Source organism: Ranitomeya imitator, chromosome 6, assembly GCF_032444005.1.
Source record: "Ranitomeya imitator isolate aRanImi1 chromosome 6, aRanImi1.pri, whole genome shotgun sequence".
Classification (NCBI taxonomy): Eukaryota; Metazoa; Chordata; class Amphibia; order Anura; family Dendrobatidae; genus Ranitomeya; species Ranitomeya imitator.
The window spans coordinates 476931416-476956731 of NC_091287.1; the positions used below are offsets into that span (position 1 = coordinate 476931416).

The window sequence follows — 25316 nt, forward strand, 5'->3', positions numbered from 1 at the left end:
GAGTCAGACTGTTTGAGGGTGTGCACAGGTGTCTTTTTATACTGATAACAAGTGTAGACAGGTGCCATTACTACAGGTAATGAGTGGAGGAAAGAGGAGACTCTTAAAGAAGAAGTTACAGGTCTGTGAGAGCCAGAAATCTTGATTGTTTGTTTCTGACCAAATACTTATTTTCCACCATAATATGCAAATAAATTGTTAAAAAAACAGACAATGTGATTTTCTGGATTTTTTTTTCTCAGTTTGTCTCCCATAGTTGAGGTCTACCTATGATGTAAATTACAGACGCCTCTCATCTTTTTAAGTGGTGGAACTTGCACTATTGCTGACTGACTAAATACTTTTTTGCCCCACTGTATATATATATATATATATATATTTTTTTTTTAACACATGGATCCCTTGTATTGCCGTATGTCGGATTTGCAAGCCTGAGAGAAAACCACGCAGTACAGATGCCATACGGATTACATATGGAGGATGCCATGCGCAAAATACGCTGACACACCCTGCCTACGGAGGAGCTACGGACCACTATTTTGGGGACTTTTCAGCGTATTACGGCCGTAATATACGGACCGTATTGTTTTACACTGTGTGTGACGCCGGCCTTAGAGTCACCAAACTAGAATGAAAATAATAGTCACCCACAGGCTTGATTGACATCACTTCCCGCCTGTATAGGATGCAGCAGTCAGAAGTGATGTCAACCAAGCAACTGTCGCAAGGAATAGTGCAAAGAATCAATTCACTACCCGAGAATCGGTCCGCACTCAGTACACTCGCAGCCTCATTTATATACATACTCAAAGCCGATTTTCTTTGCGATGCAATATCCATTTGTGACCAGGAAGGTTTTTGTATTTGTATGTAACCACCTTACCCAGAAATCTAATTAGTTTGAAGACACCACAGCTTCTGACAGGTTCCCGTTAAAGATGTGGGTCCATGCAGCTGGCAACAATTCTGACCCGTTAAGTCTTTTTTGTTAATTTTACTAGATTCCGATGAACTAAGTTGAGACGGAGGAGTGTCCACTAGTGATGAGCGAATATACTCGGTACTCGAGATTTCCAGAGCACGCTCGGGTGTCCTTCGAGTATTTGCAAGTACTCGGAGATTTAGTTTTCAGCGCCGCAGTGGAATGATTTACATCTGATAGCCAGCATAAGTACATGTGGGGATTCCCTAGCAACCAGGCAACCCCCACATGTACTTACACTGGCTAACAGATGTAAATCATTCAGCTGCGGCGCTGAAAACTAAATCTCCGAGTACTTACAAATACTCGGAGGACACCCGAGCGTGCTCTGGAAATCTCGAGTACCAAGTATATTCGCTCATCACTAGTGGCCACTCCTGCCCTTCAACTTCATCAAAAATACCAGCACCCTTTAAGCCAGAAATGTCACTCCAGTTCACTTGCAAGAGGCGGCAAATTAATTAAGTGGGGTGTGCCTCTTAATGAATTTGGTGCTTTCTATTTCAGCAAGGCTGGCGTAGAGTGATTGTGCGTTACACCAGTCTTTATGAATCTGCCCTTCTGTTTTTTACAGCCCTGCAGAATGTAATGATTTGGAAATCTCTTATAGCTCCTATATATTCACAATAGAACACAGATCTGAAGTTGAACATTTTTCCATTTCATTTAATAAAATTAACTCATTTAGAAATTGATGGCAACAACGCATCTTAAAAAAAGACATACCGGTAAGTAAGTGTTACTAATGAAAAACAGCTGGAGGGTCAATTTTTTATTAAATCACATGTCTATGTATAAAAACAACACAGAGAGGCAGAGTCTCTCATAAGCAAAGATGGTCAGAGGTTCAACAATCTGATTAGCTACATCAAATAATTGTGGAAAGAAAATCAAAAAAATTGTTCTTCAAATGTAAAATTGCAAATGCTTTGAATATCCTACCATCTCATTGAAAGATTCAGAGATTATGGAGAAATCCATGTGCACAGGGATCAGGTCGACCATCAATATTGGATAGTTTTGACCTACAGGTGGCATTACATTAACCCCTTCATGACCTTTGAGGTATATATGTCAGAGTGGCTGACTAATCATTTGGACGGCTGTATAGCTAGGAGGCCATGGAGTGGATCCTGGACTTGTCACCTGGAGCGCAGTTTTTGCCTGACAGGATAGCAGAAGGCCATTCACGTCACAGCCGATGCTTTGGGTGGAATCTAACTCTGTATACAACCAAAGTCGTCTCCCCAACGTGATTGCTCTACTCTGACAGGAATCACAGGGATAGTTGCACCTTTCCTCAGTGATCTGACCAGTTCCTAGCACACTGCACACACCCGTTCTTCTTAACTCTCCTGTGCTCCTGTCACATCTGTCTCTTACTAACTGCACTCCAAGATGGCCGCCTGCAACTCTCTGTCATCCTTCAGTTTTCCAACTGTCGCTGGTGGCAGCTCAAACTGGTTCTCTCCCTGTGTGCCATCTGACATACAGGTGACAGTCATATGAATCTGTAAACTGCTGCCATAATGGCTAAAACACCAATAACCTCTTTTATGTTTACACAGGTAAACAGGTGTGGAGTGGGAATCTTCATATACCCCCTCACACCTACAGTACCTTTGATGTGGGCTTGCACGTTTTCCCACACACGACGACTGATTTCATCAGCAATCTTGTGACTTTAACGGCTCCGCCTGTGGCTGTTAATTTGTTAAATCCCGTTTTCTGACCGCAGGATTAAGCAAGTCATTCATCCTACCCATCGGCGCCCCTGTCATGTGATCGCAGGGTGCCGATAGGTTGTCATGACAGCCAGGGGTCTGCTGAAGACCCCCCCAATTGTCATTACGATACTCCTGTGAATGCCGGTTCAAGACCGGTGTTCATATGAGATCATGACCTTTCAAGTCTCCTAAGGAGACAATGAAATACAGTAAAAAGTAAAAAAAAAAAAAAAAGTTCAAATCACCCCCCTTTTGCCCATTAAAAATGAAACAGTTAAAAATATATATATTTCATATCACTGTATTCGTAAAAGTCAAATCTATCAAAACATCAAATAAATTAATCCGATCAGTAAACAGCATAACAAGAAAAAAAACCAAAATGCCAGAATTATATTTTTTGGCCACCGCAACATTGCAATAAACTACAATAAGAGGCAATCAAAACATGGTATCAATAAAAACATCTGCTCAGGGTGCAAAAAATATGCCCTCACACAGACCCAGATCATAAAAATGAAAACGTGTCGGCTCTCAGAAAATGGCGACACAAGCAAATATTTTTTTTCTTACAAATTTCATAATTTTTTTTTTTAACCACTTTAATAAAAAAATTAAAAAAAATAAATACACGTTTGGTATCTGCATACTCGTACTGACCTAGGGAGTCATATTACCAGGTCAGTTTTACCGTACAGTGAACACGGTAAATAAAGAAACCTAGAAAACAATAATGGAATTGCACTTTTTTTTTTGCAATTTCAATGCACTTGGAATTTTTCCCTCCGCTTTCCAGTGCATCAGATGATAAAATGGTTGGTGACATTCAAACGTACAACTTGTCCTGCAAAAAACAAGACCTCGTACTGCTACAGGGATGGAAAAAAAAAAAAAAAAAGTTATGACTCTTGAAATAAAGGGAGGAAAAGAACGACAGTGCAACAAAAAAATGGAAAAATCACAAGATCATGCAGAGGTTAAAACAGTCATAATTCATGGAATGGGCTCAGGAACCCTTACAGAAATCATTATCTGTGAACATAGTTCACCATGCAAGCTACAAAAGCAAATATAAAGCTCTATAATTAAAAGAAGTCAAATATCAATACTATCCAGAAACGCTGCCGCCTTCCCTGGGCCACATCTCAAATAAGACACAGAATGGTGGAGCAGCGAGAAACCGACATCACACAAGAACTGGACAATTTTCTCTCTCAAAACTCCAGCAATTGGTCTTCTCACTTCACAGACGATTACCGAATTTTGTATGAAGAAGAGCGGATGCTACACAATGGCAGACACGGCCCGGGAACAACGTTTTCGAGATGTGTTGTTGCCATCAATTTCTAAACGAGTTCATTTTTTCACATGAAATGGAAAAATATTTACCGCAACTTCTTACTTCTGATACGTGATCTATGTTGTGAATAAAATATGGTTCTAAGATTTCCAAATCATTGTCTTCTTGTTTTCTTTACATTTCACACAGCGTCCCAACTTTTTTTTGCCACCGGGGTTGTATATTATATATATTTATGACATTCTCAGACCACTTCAAATATACCTAAGCAACAGTTATACATGAAAAGTTCCAATTATTTTTTTGTCCTTCCTACTAAAGCATGGAGTAAACCCACAATACTACTACCAATTCCATTCTTGGCAAGGTAAGCTTCGAGCTTCTTATCTTGATATTGCATCTTCCACATTCTAAACTCCTCACAGCTCAATATTTCGTGTACGTCTTCCCACTGTGGAACAGAAAATAAAGCATTTCAGAATCAAATTATGCTCAGTAAAAGATATCCTACGGCTAGTGATGAGCGATAAGGCTACTTTCACACTAGCGTCGGACTCGGCCCGTCGCAGTGCGTCGGGCCTAGGTTCCGGCGCTAGCAGTGAAACGGAGGCACAACGGAGGCAGCGGATGCATTTTTCCTGTGCATCCGCTGCCCCATTGTAAGGTGCGGGGAGGTGGGGGCGGAGTTCCGGCCGCGCATGCGCGGTCGGAAAAAGCGGTCCGTCGGCAGCAAAAAACGTTACATGTAACGTTTTTTGCTCCCGGTGGTCCGCCACAACACGGCGCAATTGTCGCACGATGGTTGCGACGTGTGTCAATGCGTTGCTAATGTTAATCTATGGGGCAAAAACGCATCCTGCAAACAACTTTGCAGGATGCGTTTTTTCCCATAAACGACGCATTGTGACGTATTGAAAAAAAACGCCAGTGTAAAAGTAGCCTTAGGCTTCTTTCACACTAGCGTCGGAATCTCCCCGTCGCAATGCGTCGGGGAGAGATTCCGACGCTAGCGTTTAACGCTTTGCACAATGGGTGCAGCGGATGCATTTTTCCGGCGCATCCGCTGCCCCATTGTAAGGTGTGGGGAGGTGCGGGCGGAGTTCCGGCCGCGCATGCGCGGTCGGAAAAAGCGGTCCGTCGGGAGAAAAAAACGTTACATGCAGGGTTTTTTTTTCCCGACGGTCCGCCAAAGCACGACGCATCCGTCGCAAGACGGATGCGAAGTGTGCAAATCCGTCGCAAATGCGTCGCCAATAGAAGTCTATGGGGAAAAAACGCATCCTGCAAGCACTTTTGCAGGATGCGTTTTTTCTGCAAAACGACGCATTGTGACGGATTTACAAAAAACGCTAGTGTGAAAGTACCCTAAGGCGTTATCCAATCATGCTCGGGTGCTAACCCAGTGACTTCAGCGTCCTCAAAAAATATGTTCTAGTCACCGCGGCTGCATGTTTCTTGGCTGTTCAACAGCCACAACACATGCAGAGATTGCCTAAGAAACTCGAAATCCCTCCATGTGTTGCGGCTGTCGAAAGATTTTAGCAATTTCATATAACGAGCCACACTTAGCACTCTAATCTACAAATAAAGGTCAAGCTTGAAGGTAAAGTCCAACAATTACTTCATCTATTAATACAATAGTATTTATTATGTAGCTAATGAATGGACTGTTATGAAACAGAACATAAATTGGGAAGAATTGGATTTGCTCCTTATAATCTGCTTCATGGATTTAGCTGGTGTGGTATTGAGTTTTAGTATTTCTCTGTAATATCTGCAATATTGTGCTGTAGTGATTATTCCTACCCAGTATTATTAATAGTAACTTAGTGGTAGGTTGGGGATGATACCATCTGTGCTAGTATACTAATTACTGTCGCTGCACTCATTTTCTTCTTTTATTTCTAGTCTTTTTATTTGAACTTTTTGCTTTATATCAAGTGTGATAACTTTCGACTCATAATTCACTGATGTTCAGGTAACAATATGAATCTTAACCGACCAGGCGAATTTCCATTTTTGTGCTTTCGTTTTACCCTTTTTTCCCCCCAAGAGCCACAACTTTTTTATTTTTTTATTTTCCAAACTACCTAGCTGTAATAGAGTTTATTTTTGCTGGAGGAATTTTTACTGCATTCATGATGCTCTTAGGGTAGAAAAGACGTTTTTGTTTGCATCTTTTTTTGTGATCTTTCCGCAACCGAACAAACAACTCCAATATTTTGATTTTCTTTTTATGAAGTCGACAGATTTGCTCAATTATTTTTTTTTATGTCACACAAGTTTATTTTTTTTTTAATTATTTTTAATAGGGGGAACAAGGAGTGACTTGAAATTATTTTAAAACTTTTTTTTTTTTTTTTAATTGCTCCTAGGGGACTTGAAACTGCAATTGTCCAATCGCTTACACTATATGCTGCAATACCACAGAACTCCAGAACATAGTAAAAAAAAATCACTGTTTTCCATTGTGAGGAGCTGGCGTTCTGACTATTGGACCAATTCACATAAAGCGGAATCCAGGGCTCTAAGGGCAGTCCCACACGTCCAGATAATTCCGGTACCGGAAAAAATAAATCGGTACCGGAATTATCCGTGTCTGTGTGCCCCTACGTTTCTGTGGCACATCAGTGTGGCACACGTGTGCCGCCCGTGTGCCCACTGGGTACCACACACACCGTACTGGGTACCACACGTACCAGCATCTGGTGCTGAAGCCCCATTCATATCTTCCCTGCAGCAGCGTTTGCTGTAGAGAAGATATGAATAATTGTGTTTAAAATAAAGATCTATGTGCCCCCCTCCCCCCCGCTGTTCTGAAAATACTCACCCGGCTCGCTCCCTCGCCGGCGCTGCTTCCAGTTCTGGCCGCATCTTCTCCTGTATGCGGTCACGTGGGGCCGCTCATTTACAGTAATGAATATGCGGCTCCACCCCTATGGGGGGTGGAGCCGCATATTCATGACTGTAATCGGCGGCACCACGTGACCGCTGATACAGTAGAAGATGCGGCCAGAACAGGAAGCAGTGCCAGCGAGGGAGCCAGGTGAGTATTTTAATAACAGCGGGTGGGCGCAAAGGGGGTGGGGTCATGGATCTTTATTTTAAACACAATTATTCATATCTTCTTTACAGCAAACGCTGCTGAAGGGAAGATATGAATCGCGGCTTCAGCACCAGTGGGGGGGGACAGCGCTTACTGTAACGCTGTCTCCTGCACGGCACACGGACTACACACGGACAACGTCCGTGTGCGGTACGTGTTTTACACGGACCCATTGACTTTAATGGGTTCGTGTAATACGTGCGCTCCCTCGAACACTGACATGTCTCCGTGTTTGGCACACGGAGACACGGTCCGCAAAAAATCAATGACATCTGAACAGATGCATTGATTTTAATGTGTCTACGTGTGTCAGTGGCTCTGGTACGTGAGGAAACTGTCACCTCACGTACCGGAGACACTGACGTGTGAAACCGGCCTAAGGGATACAGACTTGAGTTTTATTAGAGATTTGTTTGCTGGTGAGTTTAAGTGCCTTAATCTCACCTAGAAAGTGTTCAGCCTCTGGAATCAATGTTTCCATTCACTGACAGTAAGCAGCGGAAGACATGAGAACTGGATCTCATCAAAGGGAACCTGTCACCCCGCCCAGGTGGTTTTAACTAAAAGCCATCTTGTGCAGCACTAATGCTACATTCTGTCAAGGTGGGTCTTTTAGTTGGGGTCCCTTCCAACACCAAAATACTCATTTTTATAATTTTCCCCTCATACCCCTGTCCGAGGGGAATGTCTTTTCCCCCCGGGCACAAATGCCTCCCAGCTATCCATCAGCCCCTCCGTGCATCGGGCGCAACCTCCCCTGCAGTCATTAACGTCCCCGGCGCCTGCGCTGTAAGTTGCCATCATGTGATGGGAGTCGAAGGGCAGCACAAAGTGGGCATGCCCGAAAAAAAAACTACTGTTGTAGTGCCATATAATGTCTGCGCCGGAAATGATGCAGTCTCAGCCTCTAAGTCTGTATTAAAGATGGGAACTAAACATTGGACATAAAAATATGTCCAATGTCGAGAAGGGTTTAAAAGGGGTATATTCATCCTAAATATTTATGGAATTTCCACTTATTTAAGAGCTATCAAGTATTTATGGCATTCATTGGGGATGCTCCTTTAATTTATCCTAAGATTGCCACTGCAATTTGAAATAAAAACTCTATGGAAATCTATTAGCACCAAATAGTCTATCAAAATTGTGGACAGTGCAGTGCACATAGCCCATATAGAGAGCAGCCCATATAGAGAGCAGTGCCATCTATGTAGTCCCGATAGAGAGCAGTGCTGTGAATGTAGCTCCAATAGAGAACAATGCCATGTATGTAGCCCCAATTCAGAGCAGCGTCATGTATGTAGCCCCGATACAGAGCAGTGCCGTCTATGTAGAATAGAGAGCAGTGCTGTATATGTAGCCCCGATTCAGAGCAGCGCCATGTATGTAGCCCCGATAGAGAGCAGTGCTGTGTATGTAGCCCCGATAGAGAGCAGTGCCGTCTATGTAGAATAGAGAGCAGTGCTGTATATGTAGCTCCGATTCAGAGCAGCGCAGTGTATGTAGCCCCAATAGAGAGCAGTGCATGTATGTAGCCCCAATAGAGAGCAGTGCTGTCTATGTAGAGTAGAGAGCAGTGCTATGTATGTAGCCCTGATAGAGAGCAGCGCCATGTATGTAGCCCTGAGAGAGAGCAGCGCCATGTATGTAGCCCTCATAGAGAGCAGCCCCATGTATGTAGCTCTGAGAGAGAGCAGCGCCGTGTATGTAGCCCTGATAGAGAGCAGCACCATGTATGTAGCTCTAATAGAGAGCAGCGCCATGTATGTAGCTCCCAGGCTCGAGTTCATAAGAGGCGCTCTCTGCTGGTTGTCCTCATATGAACTCGAGCCTGGGAGCTTTCTAGGAAAGTTCCCACGATCTAGGGACAACCAGCAGAGGGCGCCTCACCGCAAATGAAGGTAAATATAGGTCATTGACCTACTTTACCTTCATTCCCCAGGGTTTTGCAGCCACGAACAACGTTGCATTAGCAAAGCTCGTGGCTGCAAAATATTTTAACCCCTTCAGATGGAGTTACATCATTGGACATTACAGATCTTCGGAAGGTAAGGATATTGTTGGTTTATTATTATTTTTTTGTTACAGAACGAGGGTCTTCAGTGAGTGGATTGAGCGTTGAATAAAATATTACAACAACCTTTGTGTTTATTTCATTAAAATAATTTTTGATAATGTGTTTGTGTTTTTTTTAACCCTTTACTACTATTGGATTAATAATGGATAGGTGGCATAATTGACGCCTCTCCATTATTAATCTGGCTTAATGTCACCTTACAATAGCAAGATGGCATTAACCCTTCATTACCCCATATCCCACCGCTACACGGGAATGGGAAGAGAGTGGCCAAGTGCCAGAATAGGCGCATCTTCCAGATGTGCCTTTTCTGGGGTGGCTGGGGGCAGGTGTTTTTAGCCAGGGGGGGCCAATAACCATGGACCCTCTCCAGGCTATTAATATCTGCCCTCAGTCACTGGCTTTACTACTCTGGCGGAGAAAATTGTGCGGGAGCCCACGCCAATTTTTTCCGCCATTTAACCCTTTAATTTAGTAGATAGAATGGCCAAATTTTGCATATACACACTACTAACATTAGTAGTGTGGAATATGCAAAAAAAATGGTGATATGAGATGGTTTACTGTATGTAAACCAGGTCTCATATCATGTCAGGTTTAGGAAGGAGATAGCAAAAGCCAGTAATTGAATTACCGGCTTTAAAGCTATCTAGCGCTGTATGAAGTAATAATATATATACATATATGTGTCTCACTGACATATATATATATATATAAATGTATATATATATATATATATATACCTATTCTATGTGTACACATTTATTCTACCTATTCTATTGTAACCTGTCAGTGTGATTTTACTGTACACCGCACTGAATTGCCGGCTTTTGTCTCTAACACCGCTGCGTATTTCTCGCAAGTCACACTGCTGGTCCGTGTGTAATCCGTATTTTTGGGGCTTCCATAGACTTTCATTGGCGTTTTTTTTTGCGCAGTACGGTGACAAACGCAGCATGCTGCGATTTTCTACGGCCGTAGAAAGCCGTATAATACGGATCAGTAAAATACGGCAGATAGGAGCAGGGGCATAGAGAATAATTGTGCCGTTTGTTTGGCGAGTTTTACGGACGTATCTTCTGCGCTCTTACGTCCGTAAAACTCGCTAGTGTGACTCCAGCCTAAGTCTGAAGCTCCATGCAGTTACAATGTTCTCCATTTGTTTGTGTGGCTTTCCTCCAGAATTACCACATGAAGGAAAAAAAATTACCGTAGATTGATTTATTGCCTAAAAGCCATCCTAAGGTTGCTTTCACTCATCAGTTTTTTGCCATCAGTCACAATCCGTCGAATTTTGAAAAAAAACAAATCCGTCGCAGATTGTGAAAAACTGATGCAACAGATCCGTTTTTTCGCCAGATCCAACTAGATGATCCAGCTAATTGGATCCTAAAAAAAAAAATATATATATGGATTCCGTCATTTGACGGATCCGGCGCCATAGGCTTCCATTCTAGCAAACAATGGAGGGCAATGGAGCTGTCGCTGTCCGTTTTTTGACGGACACAAAAAACGTTACTTTGTCCATTTTCTCCGGCCACCGGATAAACAATTTTCTACAGATTCGGCGAACGATGGATAAAATGTGAGGCCATCAGTTGCAATCTGTCGCTAATACAAGTCTATGAGAAAAAAATGGATCCGGTGGCAACTTTTGCAGGATCCGTTTCTTTTTTCAAAATTCGCCGGATTCTGACTGACGGCAAAAAACTGATGTGTGAAAGGGGCCGTAGTGTAGGCTCATGTGTCTGATCCTGACAAAAGGGAAACGTACAGGAGCAAATGACTGCATTTTAGGACCGTCATGAGACCATTTTTAAAATATTTATAAACAGTGGACAAAGCCTTTAAATGATGCACTTACTTGTTCCTTGCAGTTGAAACACGTGCTCTTGTTACATGTTGGACATTCCATTTGTAACGTGTCTCTTTCATGCAAAATGCCAAATGGACACTGAATGGAAAACAGATAAAAATGAGATAATAATGGTCTAAAATGAAAAACGTATTAGCTATAAAGATGGAATGAGTAATGTGGCTCTGTCAGAAGTCTCCTAGCAGCTCTAAAATGGCCACCATGGACAGGCGTAACGAAAGCCACTCCGCTTGCCAGGTCCCAGGTGTTGCCCGGGCCTTCATCTTTTAACCCCTGTATAGAGATCTGCACTTAAAAAGGAGACCCTGATCTGGGGACAAGCTGCTGAATGGTGGGGCAGGCTGGCAGGAGGGCTCAAGTAGCCAAATCAAAACCAAAAGGGCAGCAAAGATACAAAATCATCAGGCGGGAGAAACGTAAAACAATACAAGCTGAGGTCAAAACAGGAAAACACAAATACTATGCAGGAACAGAACCACAGCCCTTAACCAGAGGGGCACACAGCGAGATCTGGCAGCTTCTAGCAGTAAGCTGGAGGCTTAGTAGGCTGTGGCGCTTTCCAAGGCTGAAGGAAGGAGCTGATAACTTCAGCTGTACCGCACACACCCTGTCAGACTGGACGGCATTGCAAGATCCCAGTGGCTGGACAGAGCTGCGCTGTCCAGAACTTCTGGTTCTGGGATTTCTTCTATCACGAGCGCCGCCCACAGAGTGAATACAGCAGCATCTGGTCACAGAAGCAGACATGCAGGAGAAGGTTCTGGAGGAGATGTGACTGAATGATAATAAACTGACAGAGAGACAAATTAGGCTACTTTCACACTAGCGTTGCTTGGCGTAAGTCGCAATGCGTCGTTTTGGAGAAAAAACGCATCCTGCAAATGTGCCCGCAGGATGCGTTTTTTCTCCATAGACTTGCATTAGCGACGCATTGGCACACGTCACATCCGTCGTGCGACGGATGCGTCGTGTTTTGGCGGACCCTCGGCACAAAAAAACGTTACATGTAACTTTTTTTGCGCGTCGAGTCCGCCATTTTCGACCGCGCATGCACAGCCGAAACTCCGCCCCCTCCTCCCCGGATATTACAATGGGGCAGTGGATGCGTTGAAAAACTGCATCCGCTGCCCCCGTTGTTCATTTATTTCACAACGTCCGTTGGTACGTCGAGCCGACGCATGGCGACGGCCCCGTACCGACGCTAGTGTGAAAGTAGCCTTAAAGGGAACATTTCTAGTGTGGTCGCGTTAGTTCAGAATTTAAAGGCACATCTGAATGTAGTTGCCACATAGACCTTGTTCTGTACCATTCAGATAACCTGTGGGTTTGTCTTATGGACACATATGCTGCTTTGGTGCTCTGAAAGCAATAACACAATAACTATAATTAAAGATTAAATGTTTTTAAAGGAAATCTGTCACCAGGTTTTTGCCATCTCATTTGAGAGCAGAATAATATAAGGGCAGAGACCCCGATTCCAGGGATGTATCACTTACTGGGCTGCATCCTGCACTTTTAATTAAAAACGTTTTTTTCTGATGCAGATCTACCAGTCCTCTGAATGCCAAGATCTGTATAAACCCCGCCCACACCACTGATTGGCAGCTTTCTGTGTACACTGTGCACAGGCAGAACACTCCCAATCAGAGGTGGGGGTGGGGTCTGACTACTTGTCAGCAGGTTTACTAGTCCTTTATTGATTTTCTCCTGCTGATTAAAACAGTGAATTTATAAAAACTACAGCAACAGCCCAGTAAGTGACACATCACTGGAATCAAGATCTCTGCTCCTACATCATGGTGCTCTCAGATTAGATAGCAAAAACCTTGTGACAGATTCCGTTAAAAAAAATGAAAAAATGCTCCTATCTGATCATATCTTGTCACTTACATGACTGCACCAGCTGAAATTGGGCATCTCCAATAGCGCTCTGTCTCTGAGCTTACGTTGAAACAACTCATGTGTTTCTGAATCAAGATAGTGATGAATCTAAAACGACAGGACATATGGAGTCAGTGTGCACATTAGTTTTACAATTATGTGTGCAAAGTATGTTGGGATTTAATAATTTACAGAAACGTGTCTAGATGTTTAGCTAAGACATTTTTATGAACATATACAATAAAATGTTCAAAACTTATGTGGCTAACACATTTATATGTTCCATAGCATCACAGCACGCCGCCAGCGCTGGAGCCGCACACCGCACACAGCATATACTGTCGGTGATATCTTATCTTATCAGAAGGACTATTTGTCAGGTCACCTATACTGACCTAACATTCCAAGTGAATACTGATAAAGTCAAAATTGCTCTGAGGAAGGTCCTGACAGGACCGAAAACGTTCAGCAATTGACTGATTTCTCTGGATGTGAAATAAAAACTTCATAAAACAGTATAAAACTATTGAGTGCCAAGTTTTTCTACGCATTTAACACATTTATATGGTCACTGGTCAGACTGGTCCATTTGTCCCCCACTTTTCATATCCATTTTTATATGATACCTGTGTGTCCAGTAAGTTAAAAAACTCCATTGTTTCTTCCGAGTTGCCTTCTCTCTCCAGATCAGGCATTTTGCAGATAGGACACACCACATGGATAATACTTTTCTCTTTGATAATAGAGGAGAAATGATGAATGAAACACATTTCACAGAAGGCACAATTGCAGTGCGTCATCTTCACAAACTGAAAGACAAAAGAACAACCTCTAAGACATATGTGCCATATATATATACGGTGTATATATATATTAATATTTATATATATATATACAGTACAGACTAAAAGTTTGGACACACCTTCTCATTCAAAGATTTTTCTGTATTTTCATGACTTTGAAAATTGTACATTCTCACTGACGGCATCAAAACTATGAATTAACACATGTGGAATTATATACTTAACAAAAAAGTGTGAAACAACTGAAATTATGTCTTATATTCTAGGTTCTTCAAAGTAGCCACCTTTTGCTTTAATGACTGCCTTTTACACTCTTGGCATTCTCTTGATGAGCTTCAAGAGGTAGTCACCGGGAATGGTCTTCCAACAATCTTGAAGGAATTCCCAGAGATGCTTAGCACTTGTTGGCGCTTTGGCCTTCACTCTGCGGTCCAGCTCACCCCAAACCATCTCGATTGAGTTCAGGTCTGGTGACTGTGGAGGCCAGGTCATCTGGCGTAGCACCCCATCACTCTCCTTCTTGGTCAAATAGCCCTTACACAGCCTGGGTGTGTGTTTGGGGTCATTGTCCTGTTGAAAAATAAATGATGGTCCAACTAAACGCAAATCGGATGGAATAGCATGCCGCTGCAAGATGCTGTGGTAGCCATGCTGGTTCAGTATGCCTTCAATTTTGAATAAATCCCCAACAGTGTCACCAGCAAAGCTCCCCCACACCATCACACCTCCTCCTCCATGCTTCACGGTGGGAACCAGGCATGTAGAGTCCATCCGTTCACCTTTTCTGCATCGCACAAAGACACGGTGGTTGGAACCAAAGATCTCAAATTTGGACTCATCAGACCAAAGCACAGATTTCCACTGGTCTAATGTCCATTCCTTGTGTTCTTTAGCCCAAACAAGTGTCTTCCGCTTGTTGCCTGTCCTTAGCAGTGGTTTCCTAGCAGCTATTTTACCATGAAGGCCTGCTGCACAAAGTCTCCTCTTAACAGTTGTTGTAGAGATGTGTCTTCTGCTAGAACTCTGTGTGGCATTCACCTGGTTTCTAATCTGAGCTGCTGTTAACCTGCGATTTCTGAGGCTGGTGACTCGGATAAACTTATCCTCAGAAGCAGAGGTGACTCTTGGTCTTCCTTTCCTGGGGCGGTCCTCATGTGAGTCAGTTTCTTTGTAGCGCTTGATGGTTTTTGCAACTGCACTTGGGGACACTTTCAAAGTTTACCCAATTTTTCAGACTGACTGACCTTCAATTCTTAAAGTAATGGTGGCCACTCGTTTTTCTTTACTTAGCTGATTTTTTCTTGACATAATACAAATTCGAACAGTCTATTCAGTAGGTCTATCAGATGTGTATCCACCAGACTTCTGCGCAACACAACTGGTGGTCCCAACCCCATTTATAAGGCAAGAAATCCCATTTCCATTTCCGGTGACTACCTCTTGAAGCTCATCAAGAGAATGCCAAGAGTGTGCAAAGCAGTCATCAAAGCAAAAGGTGGCTACTTTGAAGAACCTAGAATATAAGACATATTTTCAGTTGTTTCACACTTTTTTGCTAAGCATATAATTCCACATGTGTTAATTCATAGTTTTGATGCCTTCAGTGTGAATTTACAGTTTTAATACAGTGTGAGCCGCAACGTCGCACAGAGATGTGGGTTTGAATAAACTACACACTTTTTTCACCTTGAAAAGGACTTGGAGTGCTGCCTTCTCTTTTCTATTTGGTATATATATATATATATATATGTATATATATATATATACACACATACATATACACATACACACACACACACACGCACACTGCATACCTACATCTCAACCCAAGCTACTCCCTTCCCTTTATTCCATGCTGTGACTGATTGGTTTGCTTTTATATAGCATTTAATTGTTTCTATACTTATATTTTATTAAAACAAAGTTTTTCCCTTTATTTGCCAATAGATATTGGGCGAAAATACAGCAACAATCTTCCAAACTAATGCATCTTTATTTCCTAACTAAACAGAGAATATACAGTGGCGTGTAAAAGTATTCACCCCCTTGGCATTTGTTAGTGTTTTGCTACCTCACAACCTGGAATTACCACTTTTTTTTTTTTAGGGTTTGCATCGGTTCATGTAAAGAACATGCCCACAACTGTGAGCCACACAAATAGGACAAAATAATAGTATGTTCACATTTGCGTTGTTGGGCGCAGAGTCGACGACGCAACCCACAACGCATATACAAAACGCAGCGTTTTGTGACGCATGCGTTGTCATAAAATAGTAAAGGTCAGGAATTTTGGTGCAGGGAAAATGCTACCAGTAGCGTCGTCCACGCCCTCTCTGGTGCATCAAAATGACGCATGCGTCGAAAAACGTATTACAACGCATACCGGCGCATGTCCATGCGCTCCCCATGTTAAAGATAGGGGCGCATGACGCATGCCTCGGTATCCGTCGACGATGCTGCGCCCAACAACGCAAATGTGAACATAGCGAAACTGAAAGTTTCAATGTGCATAACTTTTCACCCCCTAAATTCAGTACTTTGTAGAGCCTCCTGTTGCGGCAATTACAGCTGGAAGTTGCATTGGATAAGTCTCTATGAGCTTTCCACATCTTGCCACGTGGAAATTTGCCTCCTCACACATCCCCCTCGCTCACCATACTATCTCCACACATATTTCAGTGACCCTTACTTTTCACATTCTGTCGCCTCACACATTTCCCCCCTCCTTCCCTATACTGTCTCCTCACACATTTACCCCCACCATCACCATACTGTCTCCTCACACATTCCCCCATAGCATGCCAAACTGTTTCCTCAACCACTCCCTCCACTTCTGTTCTCCACCTAAAAATCTCATCATACATTTCACCTCTCCTACTCCACTCTGCATATCATCGCCTCACACATTTCACACATTCCCTCCCCATAATGTCTTCTCAAACTCCTCCTGTCCCCAGTATACTGTCCCCTTTCCTACAAGATTCCCCAATAAAGCTTTGACTTAGGGTATGTGCACACGTTGCGGATTTGGCTACGGATCCGCAGCGGAATGGCTGCTGCGGATTGGCAGCAGTTTTCCATCCGGTTTACAGTACCATGTAAACCTATGGAAAACCAAATCTGCAGTGCCCATGGAGCGGAAAATACCGCGCGGAAATGCTGCGTTGTATTTTCTGCAGCATGTCAATTTGTGTGGATTCTGCAACGTTTTACACCTGCTCCTCAATAGGAATCCGCAGGTGTCAAACCGCATGTGAAATCCACACAAAACACGCAGGAAATCCACGGTAAATCCACAGGTACAACGCAGTACGTTTTACCTGTGGATTTTTCAAAAACGGTGCGGAAAAATCCGCACACGAATCCGCAATGTGGACCACTTAACCTAGTGACTTTCACCGCCTATGCAGTGCAGGAAAGTTATGTCAGCAGCATAATCAAATTACCTGATCACGCTGCTGATGTTTCCTTGACATGGAAGTGCGGGAGTCAGGGTTTCATCTGTATGCAATTAAACTTAATTAGGTGAGCCGGCATGTTACACCTTCTCTGAGCTGGCTGTCAGCTTAAAGGGACACTGTCACCTGAATTTGGAGGGAACAATCTTTAGCCATGGAGGCGGGGTTTTTGGGTGTTTGATTCACCCTTTCCTTACCCACTGGCTGCATGCTGGCTGCAATATTGTATTGAAGTTCATTCTCTGTCCTCCGTAGTACATGCCTGCACTAGGTGCAATCTTGCCTTGCGCAGGCGTGTACTATGGAGGACAGAGAATGAACTTCAATCCAATATTGCAGCCAGCATGCAGCATGCAGCCAAGGAAAGGGTGAATCAAACACCCAAAAACCCCGCCTCCATGGCTGAAGATTGTTCCCTCCAAATTCAGGTGACAGTGTCCCTTTAAAAAGAGCCTTATCCCAAAAGGTGGCAGCAAAATACAACTGCCTTGGAGATACTTCTGACCGCCACATAAAATGACTTGATGACTGCGCCCAGGACAAATACTGCACCTGCCCCCCCCCCCCCCCCCAGCCTAGATATTCCCCTGCCAATGTCTAGATTTTGTCCTGTGCTACATTATTCTTATAAATCCTACATTTTGCTATGGTACCATGGACTTCATAATTTGACGTGACGCTCCACCTGGTGCATTAGTTTTTCGTGTTGTTGCATTTGTTTTATATTATTGCACTTAGTAATAGAAGAAAGGTAACCTTTGAATATGGGTATTGCTCACAGCATATCTGACACTCGTGTGACAGGTACTGGAGAGCGGAGCTGTAATCTGGGCAGGAAGAAACGGCTTCTCGAATATCCTCCGTTCTCCATGAGCCATTGTTGATCTTACATAAATCTTCATAGATTCTTTGTTTCCATTCTAATACCTGGGTTTGACAACAATTGAGAATATTTTCAGTTCTATTTATATTTGGAATATGTTAATAATAAATATATATATATATATTAAGGCCGGAGTCACACTAGACCGTAATACGGACGAGTAAAATGCGATAAAAAATGTATAAAATCATAGAGTGTTAGAGATGGAAGGGACCTCCAGGGTCATCGTGTCCAACCCCCTGCTCAATGCAGGATTCACTAAACCATCTCAGACAGATGTCTGTCCAGCCTCTTTTTGAAGACTTCCATTGAAGGAGAACTCACCACCTCTCGTGGCAGCCTGTTCCACTCATTGATCACCCTCACTGTCAAAAAGTTTTTTCTAATATCTAATCTGTATCTTCTCCCTTTCAATTTCATTCCATTCATTCTTGTGTTTCCATGTGCAAATGAAAATAAGGATGATCCCTCTACACTGTGACAGCCCTTTGGATATTTGTAGACAGCTATTACATCTCATCTTAGCTTTTTTTTTTTCAAGGGAAACATTCTCGGATCCTTTAATTGTTCCTCATAGGACATACTTTGCAGTCCACTCACCATCCTGGTAGCTCTTCTCTGAACTTGCTTCAGTTTTTCAATGAATTTTTAAAAATGTGGTGCCCAGAACTGGACATGAGTTTTGACCAAGGAGGAGTAGAGGAGGATAATTACTTTGTGTGATCTAGACTCTGTGCTGCTTCTCTTGATACATCCTAGAACTGTGTTTGCCTTTTTTGCTGCTGCATCCCACTGTTGACTCATGTGCAGTCTGTGATCTATTAGTATTTTTTACACGTGCTGTTGTCAGTTCTATTCCTCCCATTCTTCAGATGTACAGTAATTTTTGGTTTTCTTGCCCAGATGTAGAATCTTGCATATACCATTCTATTAGTCGCTGTCCATAGTTCTGACTCATTTTTATATTTACATTTCTGGTCCCCTCTCTGGATCCCCATTCCTCCACTTCTGTATTTGGTCCGACACAGGCTGTTTTAGTGATATGATGGAAGGTATTGCTTCTCTGGCTTAGTACAACAGCTAAGACAGCCCCCTTCTTTGTACTAGCTAAGTCAAAATTAGCATGATATGAGCTGATTTGATAAATACAGTATGTTCAATTCATTATGATTTCTAAGAAATTAACTATAATAAATAAATAATACTCTATAAAACTACTGGTGATGTGAAATAAAGAATACATTATATATACACAGTACTATAACCTCTAACACGATGAAGCAATAATTTTACATATGATAATAGTGAATCCAGAGCATAATAAGGTCAGCATATATAAAGCCCATACCATACATACATGCAAGTTATCAGTTGCATCTTCTTTCTTTTTGGGGGGAACGACAGTGCTTGGAATTTTATTGCCATTATCTGTTCGATAAAAATAAGTGATATATTATAAAAATACAACTGCAAACTTTAATTAGCTTTCTCCATTAGTTTTATCCTGAATCATTTAAGGCCAGTAACATGATCCATCATTTACTTTTCTTGAATATTATTAATTGAAGGGTGTTTTCCAGGATTGGGAAGAAAGTTTGCAGTCACGCTAGGCGAGCGCAGACTTCTGAATCCTAACAGCGTGTGGGGCGATCGCTGTCAGGATTCTCCGGTATTGTCCGTGATCTCAAGTATGAGATTTGATTGCGATCACGTGCCGACTAGATATACTCACCCTCGCTCAATAGAAGTGCGCAGGGAGAAGACGAGTACGTCTAGTCTGAATTTTGCCGGAAGACTGCAAATCACATATTTGTGCTTTCATGAACGCCGGCTCTCACCTGCAATACCGGAGAATCTGCACACGATCAGGATGCAGATGTCTGCAGTCACTCTCACTTTCACCCCAAGGCTGGACAACCCCTTTAAACTGTGCTGCACACTGCACTTTCTGTTCCTTTAAAAAAAAATGGACAGAGCAAAAACTAACGCACGTCTTCATTTGCTAATGCACTTTTGATATTCCTTAATGTTGCTACTGTACATTTGCACTTCTTCGATAAAACTATGGGAATTGGAAAAAAAAAACCTAATACAAAAAGTAAACTAACCAAAGAGTGCAGCAGCACACTGTATGTGCCAAGATGTATGTTAATATTGAATATGTGACATGTAAACTGCATCACTGCCATATAGAATATATTAGATGAATTACTTGGCCAATACAAGACTGGTGGCCAAACTCAAGTTGGCTAATTTTTGTGTTTTAAACCACCAACCGAAAAGTTGTTAAAAAAAAAAAATTGCTTTAACCCTGCTGTTGTCTTCGGTCTGGGGAGACCGATTTTGAAGTTTGCTATTTTTGGGGGTGTTCAAGATGCGGTTCTGAAACTTGTGGTTGATTGACTTAAATGAGGATGGGTCGGTCGGCCACAGGTTTCAAAGCCGCATCTTGAATATTTTAAAGAATATTGAAGTTCAAGGTCGGTCGTTTTTGTCTGAAGACAACAGCAGGGTTAAAAAGGCTCTTCCTACTTATTTCTATTGTAAAATGTCTTGATGTTCATACATATGCTCAGGCTTTGGAAAAAACATTTTTGCTGCTTTAAAATTTGGTGTGAGAAAAAGTTTGACATGTCTGAAGTGTTGCCTGACACTCCAAACTAGACACCGTCTAAAGGCGTCTTTCACATGTCCTGATATTTCCGGTACTGGAAAAACACTATCGGAGATATCTGTGTCCATGTGTCCATGTGTCCATGTGCTTCATGCTTGTGGCATACGTGTGACAATCGTTTTGCTTGGGTGGATATTAAAAATACACGGGAACCCATGCCATTTTTTAATTTATTTATTTATAAGGCAGCAGGCATCGGCTGATGAGTACTGGGGCATATTGATCAAAAGTATTCTATACGATCATCTGACTGCGCCCTAATTAAAGTTTACACCACATATTAGTTGGTTACTTTGTGCCACAACTATGACTGATTGTGCTGCATGTTAAACTATTAACCTCTTATTCAAGATCATGTCCCCTATTTGGATAACTCATAAAAAGTGGCTAAAACATATCAAATATTGTTCAAGTCATGAAAGAATTTTTTGGTATAAGATTTGCCAGAAATGTGGTGCACTTAACTTGTTTTTGTTTTTAAATGCTTTACAGTATCTGTAGCTTTTACTGCATTTTTCTCTATCCCTCACAAAACCAAAGACATGAGAAAAAAACTGGCAAAAATGCTTGTCACCCAAACTACGCATGTAAATATGAAAATCATGACATTGTTTATCGGCCCAAGACAGCCACAAATAAAATGTGTAGAAAATAATTACGGTGATTTTTTAAAGTCTTTTGGAAAATGTACTCATTAAATATTGAACTATTAAAAATACCAAATTACATTACCCATTGATTAACTTTTACCTTTCTTTTTACAGCAAAACCACAGCAAACAACGCTGAATGAAAATCTGAAACAATAGGATAGTAATAATGTTGCTATGCATGCTCATCATATCATTTGCCTTAACTGGAAAATATTAATATTTAATATTAAAGGTGAGTAACAGAATTATCAATTACACTTTTGTGCATTAAAGGGAATCTGTGAGCAGGTTTTTGCTGTGTATTCGGAGACCATCATGCTGTAGGGGTAGAGACCCAGACTCCTGTGATGTGTCACTTACTAGTCTCTGTTTTACTATTTCAATCAAATTTCAATTAAATTAGTGTTTTATGCGCAGAAGATTATCAGGGCTAGGTGTCTTTTGCCTCCTGGATCTGTGGACCTGAACTTAAAGGGAACCTGTCACCCCCAAAATCGAAGGTGAACTAAGCCCACCAGCATCAGGGGCTTATCTACATCATTCTGTAATGCTGTAGATAAGCCCCCCGATGTATCCTGAAAGATGAGAAAAAGAGATTAGATTATACTCACCCAGGGGCGGTCCCGGTTCTGTTCTGGTCCGATGGGCGTCGCGGTTCGGTCCAGCGCCTCCCATCTTCTTACGATGACGTCCTCTTCTTGTCTTCAAGCTGCGGCACCGACATACTTTATCTGCCCTGTTGAGGGCAGAGCAAAGTACTGCAGTGTGCAGGCGTCGGGAAAGGTCAGAGAGGCCCGGCGCCTGCACACTGCAGTGCTTTGCTCTGCCCTCAACAGGGAGATAAAGTACGTCTGCGCCGGAGCCGCAACGTGAAGACAAGAAGAGGACGTATCGTAAGAAGATGGGAGGCCCCGGACCGGACCGCGACACCCATCAGACCAGAACAGAACCGGGACAGCCCCTGGGTGAGTATAATCTCTTTTTCTCATCTTTCAGGTTACATCGGGGGCTTATCTACAGCAACCAGAATGCTGTACATAAGCCCCTGAAGCCGGTGGCCGCAGCTCATATTCTATTTTGGGGGTGACAGGTTCCCTTTATCAGCCTCACAGGCATATATCAGGCAGTCGAGTTTGAGGTCAGGAGACCTATGGGGAGTTTGTACATCGTAGTCGAGACTTGAGAAACACTGAGGCGTGAATCTGCCCTAATGCAAAAGTGCTGAGAAATATGGATCACCCCCATGGGGCCGTGGGGTAGTCGGTCCCGGGTCCTGCGGTTCACAGGGGGATAGCAAATAGATCAATGGCTGCACTCAACTGTACTAAAGCAAGGAAATGTGCGATACATGAAATGTGAATAGCATAATGGCTTGTGAAATCTATAATAATAATAATTTTTATTTATATAGCGCCAACATATTCCGCAGCGCTTTACAAATTATAGAGGGGACTTGTACAGACAATAGACATTACAGCATAACAGAAATACAGTTCAAAACAGATACCAGGAGGAATGAGGGCCCTGCTCGCAAGCTTACAAACTATGAGGAAAAGGGGAGACACGAGAGGTGGATGGTAACAATTGCTTTAGTTATTCGGACCAGCCATAGTGTAAGGCTCAGGTGTTCATGTAAAGCTGCATGAACCAGTTAACTGCCTAAGTATGTAGCAGTACAGACACAGAGGCTATTAACTGCATAAAGTGTATGAGAACATGATGCGAGGAACCTGATTGTTTTTTTTTTTTTTTTTATAAATAGGCCACACAGGGATGAAAAAAACACATGAGATGCTTAGCACAAGATTTGGCCAAAAAATGTGAGCCCATCCACCAATCGTCAAGGTAATCACATTTCATGTATCGCACATCTGATCTGAGATTACCTTGACGTTTGGTGGATGGGCTCACAATTTTTGGCCAAATCTTGTGCTAAGCATCTTATGTGTTTTTTTCATAGATTTCACAAGCCATTATGCTATTCACATTTCATGTATCGCACATTTCCTTGCTTTAGTACAGTTGAGTGCAGCCATTGATCTATTTGCCATGTAAGCTTTTTTTTGGTTATGCACCAGTTCAGACTAGATTGCTGTTCAGTCAGTTTTCCTATATTTACTGTTCACAGGGGGATGTCATGGTGGCTGACCCGGTCCGTGGCCCTGGGACGTCCGTGTAAAAGGGAAAGGTCTTTAAAGGGATAACGTTTGTGTTCGTGACGCCACCTGTGGTATTCGGTCAGGGTGACTGCTTTAAGGGGTCCGCTGGGGTGATGTTATGGCAGCTAGATGGTATACCTTCCCACAGGTGAAGTATATCCCCAGGGCTTTCCGGTGTGTAGATGATGGATGGTGTGAGGCGCAAAGAAGAACGAGGACAAAAGGTTGCAGTCTCTTTACCTTTACTGAAGACTTCAGCATCCACAGTCCAGGGCACCAGACCACAGGGCAGGCAGAGTCCAGCCGGTTTGGAGGCAAGTCCAGAGTCCCCTTGTCCAGGTGGAAATCAGTAGCCTTCCCTTGCGCTGCAGTGTTGTAGTTCCTTACTGCCTAAGGCTTCACATAAGGTCCTCACAGATGTAATGTCTCTCTCTCTTTCTGTCACCCATATAGGATAGGACAAACCCGTATGACTGGTGGCTTGAGGGTGTTTATAGGGACTCTAGCACGCCCCGGCCTCCATAGGTTGCCACCGTGCCTCCTGGGTGTAGGGCAGACAGGTAACTTGCAATTAGCTGTCCTGCCGGTCTCTGGAGCAAAGCATAAAGGTCGTTTGTTATGATGCGGTGGTTTAGGAGCAACATGGAACGAGCTCTGAAGGAAGTGGTATCTGTACTGACCGCAGTCCCTAAGCTCAACACAACACTAGAAGTAGCCGTGGGATGCTCCTAACTCTCCTTAGGCACCTCGTCACAGCCTAAGAGCTAACTACCCCTAAAGAGAGAAGCAGGAAAACTATCTTGCCTCAGAGAAAATCCCCAAAGGATAGATTAGCCCCCCACAAATAATGACTGTGAGAGGAGAGGGAAAAGACATACACAGAATGAAACCAGGAGGAGCACAGGAGGCCAGTCTAGCTTAATAGATAGGACAGGATGGAATACTGTGCGGTCAGTATAAAACACTACAAAAATCCATGCAGAGTTTACAAATAATCTCCACACCTGACTAAAGGTGTGGAGGGTAAATCTGCTTCCAAGAGCTTCCAGCAAGACAGAATAAATTCATGCTAATAAGCTGGACAAACATAGAAAGCACAGAACGGATAAGTCCACAATCTGTGGACAGAAAAGAGCAAGCAAGAACTTAGCTTTGCTGAACTGGTCAGGATAACAGGGAAATCCAAAGAGATGTGAATTCAACCAGGAACCATTTACAAGTGGCACTGGCTGAAGAAAGAGCCAGGCATAAATAGCCGAGCAGAAAAGACGATCAGTGGAACCAGCTGCTGACAGCTAAATCCAAGGAACAGCCATACCACTAGAAACCACAAGAGGGAGGCCAAGAGCAGAACTCACAAAAGTGCCACTTACAACCACCGGAGGGAGCCCAAGAGCGGAATTCACAACAGTACCCCCCCCATCCCTTGAGGAGAGGTCACCGAACCCTCACCAGAGCCCCCAGGCCGATCAGGACGAGCCAAGTGAAAAGCACGAACCAAATCGGTGGCATGGACATCGGAGGCAACAACCCAAGAATTATCCTCCTGGCCATAACCCTTCCACTTGACAAGATACTGAAGCCTCCGCCTCGAAAAACGAGAATCCAAAATCTTCTCAACCTCATATTCCAACTCTCCCTCAACCAACACCGGGGCAGGAGGGTCAACCGAGGGAACAACGGGCACCACATATCTCCGCAACAAAGATCTATGGAAAACATTATGAATGGCAAAAGA

General features: G+C 42.9%; 1 protein-coding gene across 2 annotated transcripts in view; it reads right to left on the minus strand.

Annotated features, from left to right (window-relative positions):
- LOC138642934 (E3 ubiquitin-protein ligase RNF31-like) overlaps nucleotides 1-25316 on the minus strand; it is a 203791-nt gene that overhangs the window by 30996 nt on the left and 147479 nt on the right. For both annotated transcript variants that reach the window (XM_069731560.1, XM_069731561.1), the window contains exons 3-9: nucleotides 21518-21563; nucleotides 19451-19521; nucleotides 17967-18137; nucleotides 13576-13758; nucleotides 12959-13057; nucleotides 11057-11146; nucleotides 4358-4460 (exon numbers count right to left, since the gene is read on the minus strand). In XM_069731560.1, coding sequence (XP_069587661.1) covers nucleotides 4358-4460; nucleotides 11057-11146; nucleotides 12959-13057; nucleotides 13576-13758; nucleotides 17967-18137; nucleotides 19451-19521; nucleotides 21518-21563 — 763 coding nt within the window. The remainder of the gene's footprint in view (nucleotides 1-4357; nucleotides 4461-11056; nucleotides 11147-12958; nucleotides 13058-13575; nucleotides 13759-17966; nucleotides 18138-19450; nucleotides 19522-21517; nucleotides 21564-25316) is intronic.